This window comes from Myotis brandtii, unplaced genomic scaffold (genome assembly GCF_000412655.1).
Source record: "Myotis brandtii unplaced genomic scaffold, ASM41265v1 scaffold640, whole genome shotgun sequence".
Taxonomy (NCBI): Eukaryota; Metazoa; Chordata; class Mammalia; order Chiroptera; family Vespertilionidae; genus Myotis; species Myotis brandtii.
In genome coordinates, this window is record NW_005370461.1 from 330,553 (window position 1) to 337,411 (window position 6,859).

Sequence of the window (6,859 nt, forward strand, 5' to 3'; positions counted from 1 at the left end):
GGCAGGGGAGTGGGGGGGCAGTCAGACATCTCCCAAGGGGTCCCAGATTGGAGAGGGTGCAGGCCGGGCTAAGGGACACCCCCCCACCCCCGCCGCACGAATTCCGTGCACCGGGCCACTAGTATATAGATGGTGTCAGTGGTGTGTCTGCAAATGTCTAGCAAAATATATCTTAGGTTAGGGTCAGATATATTTGGTACATTAAAGGGAAAACAACTGCCAAATGTGAATTTTCAGAAAGAAATCCAAATTTTATAAAAAAATCTCTTAATTCCCAAAACATGAGCAAAAACACATTATTTGGGCCAAACAAAATGTCTGAGGGCTCAGATGCAACCTTCAAGCCACTGGCTTCTGCCTTCCGAAACAGCCAGACAATTGCCTATGATTTTCCATGAGTTCTTACCAACTCTTTTTAATGCATCAAAGTCTCAATCCTGGCTTATATAACAAGCCTGATTCATTAAAAATCTTGGTGGTAAACTATAACACTGTAAGTTGGTTAAACTTAATGTAGTAAGTGAACCTATTCTTAATGATTTCCCAGGATAAATAAGATTGTCTTAAATTGGACAATAATACTAATAGTTGAGAAAAAACTGTTGGTAATTAAATACTGGTATAGGCATCAAATATTCTTTCATGAATACTAACTTAGCTTCAGTACATCCCAGAATTTGACATGCCCAGACAAGAGTACTTGTCAATCTGCTCTTACGTCTTAAACAAAGAGCCAGTAGGTCCTAAATATTAGGACAGGCTTAGAGCACAGTCATCTGGGGAAGCTTCAGCCCTCCTTCTAACAAGACAAACAAGATTCTCAGCGGGAGGGGCCTATGTATTTGTTTTTTAATCACCCAGATGACTCTAATGACCATTGTAAGATTAACTGAAAAATGCCAAAAAAAAGGTAGACCTAAGAAAGAGATGATTGGGAATGGTAAGAATTCCTTTTCCTGGTCTTCTTTGAATTGTTAATACAATTACTAGTACTAAATAATGGTTAACAATTTCTCCATTATTTTGCCTTCATTGAGGTCCACTTCACCCAAGCATAGACAGCTTAAAGCTATGATCAAGTACCCTAAGAATGCTATCAAAACTGCAGTACTTGGTATAATGCAAAGCATTCTGAACATAGTAAATGTTTGGAGGCAAAAAATGGTAACCTGCTACTTATTAAAAAGATAATCTCTCAAACAATTTTAAAAAATCATTAACAACATTTTGGTTCCCTGGCCGCCAGTGTGGGTCAGTTGGTTGGGGGTCGTCCCTTGCACTGAAAGGTTGCCAACTTGATTCCCCTGTGAGTTTTGGGCTCAAATGGTGGGGGGGGGTTGAAAGAGGAAGCTCTCACTTCAATGTTTCTCTCTCTCTTAAAAAAAAACACACACATTTTGGAAATATTTTTAGGTAAAAACAATTTTGATTTTCTTCCCTTAGCATCATGCTCATTTCTGCATATTTACACTTAAATCTTCTGCTTCAAAATACAAAAAAGAACTCATACATTCTTTTAATGACATAATATTTTCCTTACCAATGCCATTTCTCCTGTATTTGGAATCCACGGCTAACATGGCTATATAACCTCTGCGGAACATCTTTTTGTGCATGTCCAACTTGCAAACGATGGCACCTACACACTCCTCCCCTACCACGGCCTTAAAAATAAACAAACAATTATGAAGAACATAATGCCACCAGGTACTGCACCCAGGGAAACAGCAACCAACCACTGGTCAGCATTTTTGAGGGAGGAAGAGATAATGAGAATTCTAGCAAGAGAGCAGAAGTTTCAGAAATCTAAATCCTAAAGCTCCTTCAAATGTTCTAGTTTTAAGATCTTTCAACATTCTTTAAAACATGAATTTCTTATGCTTATTATCAAAGCATAGGGGGGAAAAAGCAAAATTCCATAGGTAAACATTCAAGTGCTTTTTAAAGGTCTCTAGTTATAATTAGCTTTATAAGAAGTTTATAATTATATTATTTGCAATAAATACATATTTAAGATTTGGGAAGGAGGAACATGTGAAAATAGCTTTTTAAAGAAAAAGTCTTCATTAGGATATGATAAAATATTGTGAAACTTGTTTACTGGCAGAGTACAATAACTTTAAGTTTATAATAAAGCTTTTGTGAAAGATATGACATGATTTATACTTGAACAGTAAATTTTGATCAGGAAAGAAATGTAAAATATTTTCAGAAAAAGGATTGTTTTAAGCTATTCCTTGGATCCTAATCAAGGGGTTTTTGTTATTGAGATACTACAAAGAGTAGATGGATATACAATGGTCTAATTTTTAGGACACTCTTGACAGTGAAGTCATTATCATAAAGCTCATAGTATACATAGAACTCAAAATCAGAGCTTTCTATTTAAACAAAAATGTACAGCTTTCCAGAGTAATTAAGATTTCCATATTTTTTTTGAAAACTAAAAATATGGCTTTCAAAAATTCTATCACTGATAAAATGTTCTAGTAATACTATATATAGTCTGGTCAATATAAATAGGGCAATAGCTCCAATTGTTTAATAATGTGTAAGCCAGAAATACTTGCTGTTAAAAGCCCTTATTAGAAAAAAATGAAAACTTCAAATTATCTCTTAATAATATTAACTTTTCAGAAGAAACTATTTCAAAAACAAAAAATTAATAAGTAAAGCCCAATTTATACTTAATACCTATTTTAATTTAAATCTGTTGTAAGATTGTTTTAGTCCATCATTCTATAATTTGATTACAAAACCCTTTTAAAAAAAAAACTGGAGAAATCTTTTAGGCACGATAATTCTAATCCATTTCATGCAAATCTAAATTAGGTAAAAAAAAAAAACTGTGGAGAAATCTTTTAGGCATGATAATTCTAATCCATTTCATGCAAATCTAAATTAGGTCAGAAAAATCCTTTTAAAGGAATATTAAATTCAACAATCCACACTAATTAATTTATGTTTTATCACACAATCCAAAACCATTTGGGGCCATTTTCATTCATGATATATCAATCTGGTTCTTTCAAAATCTTTTGAAAACCTGAAATTTATGCAAAAATTGCTTGGTTGAACTTTTTAACATGAAAACACACTTCAAACATATATGTGTGGTTGTGGTGCGCATGTGGACATACCACAGACCAAATGGTATATTAAAATAAATTGGGGCCTCACCTCATTAGCTAGGGAAAATGGAAATCTATGTAAATCTCTGATACAAAACTGTAGAATAACTACTTTTAACAGTGAATAAACCATCTAAAAGAGGACAATTTTAAAACCACTACATACAATACAGCTGGACAATACTTTCAAATTATATAGAAATTTCAAACAAATCTTTGTCCTTTGACCAAGAAAGTAACAAGCAAAGTATATTAGGTCCCTCTTGGACTAGATTGATTTCTTCCTAATTAAGAATCTATAGGAGCAAGAATCAAGTTGTACATATCATTTAAAAATAAAAGCCCAATATATATTATTATTAACAAGATGTTGGTAGTGAGGAAGGCCAATGCTATTTTTTCTTGATAAATTGCTGATGAATATACACTTACAAGAATTACTAAATTACTTGTTAATTTTTTCCAAATAAAAGCTTCTGCTATTAAATGTGTTCTTTTTTCAGATGGTAACTGAAAAATTCCTGGCAAGACTTAACTCTAAAGACCAAAGGCTTATCAATCTATAATATAGATATAAAATATAAATTGTGTGAAATCCAGAGAGTCCCAAATTCCAGAACACTACAAGTAGGAAAGAAGCGTCGTTTCCAGAGGAAGCCAGAAAGTTAAATTTAGAACAAATAAATGGAAGTAGTATACATCACTGGTAATAAGTTTAAGAAGTTCGAAAACGCACCAACTGCAGTTCAAAATATCATGAACTGCAATGAGAAATTAGTTAAGTACAGAGTGACAGTGCCTCCAAGTTGTACAGTACTCTACTTTCACATGTTACAATTATTAGAAAGAATCAGAAGAAACTATCATTTGGCCCTGGCCGGGACTTTCAGTTAGTTGGAGCGTCATCCTGTACACCAAAAGGTTGTAGGTTCGATTCCCAGTCAGTGCAAATACCTAGGTTTCGGGTTCAATCCCCAGTCAGGGCTCATGTAGGAGGCAACAAGATGTTTCTCTCTCTTCCTTCCCTTCTCTCTAAAAATCAATAAAAATATGTCCTCCAGTGAGAATTTAAAAAAGCAACAACCCTGTCATTTGTGTTAGTCAAATATGGTCAAGAATTGGCAATTTTCTAAGGTTCAACCTCAGATATTTCATTTAATCCATTACAGGTTACTCATGAAACCAGGAATATTTTGGAGGTTTCTAATCACTTGAGATTGATGTTTGTAAGGACATCTGTCCCTTAAGAGGTATAACTTTGTGACATAATGATCTTCACTGAATAGACCAAGGGTATGCCATTTTTCAGGTTCTTGTTTCCATGTGGCCAGGAGACCTGAGTTCTAGCTTTACCTTCCTGCCACTGAATATCTAGAGATTTAAACATTTTAAAGTCACTCTGGCCCATAATTTTTTTCATTAATAAAATAAATCTGAGCTAGATTATCTCTAGGATCCTTTACAGTTCTAAAATGATATGATTCAAAATAAACATACACATAATATTTGTTTTAAATTAGTTCTTATGGGAAATTCTAATTTTTTAAATGTCAATAAAAAGGCCCGAGGCTACATAGCCTCTAATTGTTCAGCTATCATTTTATGTTCCACACCACCAGATTCATACTTGCACTAGTAAATCTTATAGGTCAACCACTTTTTCATATTTCGATTTCTAGATACTCAGAATTTAATGTTAAACAAATTTACTCTTAAGGGTTAAAGCACAAATTAACTGGCGAATTGGGAGGAGTCTATATAAAATCAAAACTAAAGTTTACTAATATTAAGTTTATCAGAGTCTAAAATGGCAGACGAGTTGAGAGAGGTCTAGGTAATATCAGAACTCAAAAGTTGACTAAATATCATATACAGTGGTGGGCAAAAGGTTTACAGTTGTTCGTATGGAAAAATAATAATTAATAAATAATAATATAAGAATCAACTGTGTTTCATGTACTCACAACTGTAAACCTACTTTTACCCACCCCTCTATATACAACTATTTTCTGAAATTAACAGAAATAAATATACTATTTCAATTTAAAGTGTGCCTCAATTGTATGCTTCTGTGGGTCAATTTACAGTTAAAGTCAATCTATAATATTTAGCAATTACAATGGGATTTGATATGACATTTATAATACTGCCAAAAAAATCATTTTCCCATTTTTGGATACAATGGTTAGACTCCTAAGAGGAGTTTCATAGAATATAAAATAGTTCCCACAGTTTAAAAAAAATACTAAACTTAAGTTTAGCAAAGTGAACACTTAGAAAATAGCAGAACAACCATTATTTACAATACTGAGAATATATTTTTAGGTTATCACTAAGTTACAGAATAAAAAAGATGGATTTCTTAAGTATTGTTAAAATGTCTTGCAGGGAATTACCAAGTGCAACTAAATCAATGCTGAAACGATAAATAATAGTAGTAGCTTTTTCCTTTACATATCATAAAATGCTCCTTTAAAGCATGTTGCATTTCAGTAAAATTCAATGGAAACAATGTATTTGTGAGTATATGATACAAAGCATATACTTGCCGTTAATATAAGTGAAAGGTTTCAAAAGAAGTGAAACTGGTCAATATAATTGGAAAGAAACTATTGGACCACGAGTATTATGTAAAGTTTAAAAAAATTGTTCCGCTTATTTGTAGCCCCGTCTTTTTTGCTTACATATAAATAAGAATTTTGTCAATTATACTTGACACAAGCCAGTATTAATACTAGCATTTAGGCATATCTATGACCAGTTTCTTAAAAAAGAAAAAAAATTAAGTTAGTAATTTCACACTTTAAGTTTCCTACATTTCACAAGAGGGTATTTTTGTTCAAGTTTCAGGAGTTTTCTAGCCACCAGAAGTGTTAGTAGCACCATCTGCAATCACGTACCAGAAGGCAGTCTGGCTACAACTGTTAATTGTCCTGCTGAAGTAAAGGAAACAATCTCCGTAATTACAGAATATGCTAGTGAGATTTCATTCTCCAGTGCGGCCGCAGCAAGTTTACTGACAAATCACGTTTCCCCAAAACATGTTTATGCACACACTCTTCCCTGATTAGAGCTGTAATTGAGAGATTAATAAGGTCTGCATCCGAACAGAATCGTGTTCAAATTAAATGACTGCAGAGCACTTGGAGGAGGAGGGAGGGTAATTAAAGAGGTTAAACAGTATTATAGGCGAATGCAAACAGGATAGAAGACCCCCGCCGCAGCGGCACAGGCTTGGGGCATTGAACATCGGCATCAAGGTAACCCGGGTCACGACTTCTTACCTTCCAAAGTTTCACCGAGCACCTAGGAAGGGAGCACACGCACCTGACAGCGCGTGGCACGCACCACGCCAGGCAGGCTAGATCCACGGCCACTCTCTGCCCTCACACTCCCTGCCCTGCACGGCCTGGCTCTCTCCGCCGGGTTCACCCTCCTTTCCTGCCATCCACTTACCAAGAAACACAGCTGTGGCCAGTTGTGGATAAAATATCTATAGGTATAAATGGAGTAGGGTTCAGACAGATCTTTGGTGATCAGTCTCATGATATCGGGCATTTGCAGCTCGGATTCATATCGGACATAACGTATCGTCCGATCCTCCCCGGGCTCCGCCTCCCGGCTGGAGGGGCTCCTCAAACTGCAGCCGGCGGTCAGGGAGGAAGACAGCAGCCGCACCTGCTCGTCCTCCTCCTCCTCCTGCTCCTGCTCGGCGCCCTCCGCCAGTC

General features: G+C 35.3%; 1 protein-coding gene across 1 annotated transcript in view; it reads right to left on the reverse strand.

The window, feature by feature from the left end:
- The window catches only part of NAA30 (N(alpha)-acetyltransferase 30, NatC catalytic subunit), a 21,491-nt gene extending 14,638 nt beyond the window's left edge, over positions 1-6,853 (reverse strand). The window contains exons 1-2 of the mRNA XM_014528584.1: positions 6,588-6,853; positions 1,541-1,664 (exon numbers count right to left, since the gene is read on the reverse strand). Of these exons, the coding sequence (XP_014384070.1) occupies positions 1,541-1,664; positions 6,588-6,689 (226 nt within the window). The 5' untranslated portion in view covers positions 6,690-6,853. The remainder of the gene's footprint in view (positions 1-1,540; positions 1,665-6,587) is intronic.
- Positions 6,854-6,859: the final 6 nt, after the last annotated feature.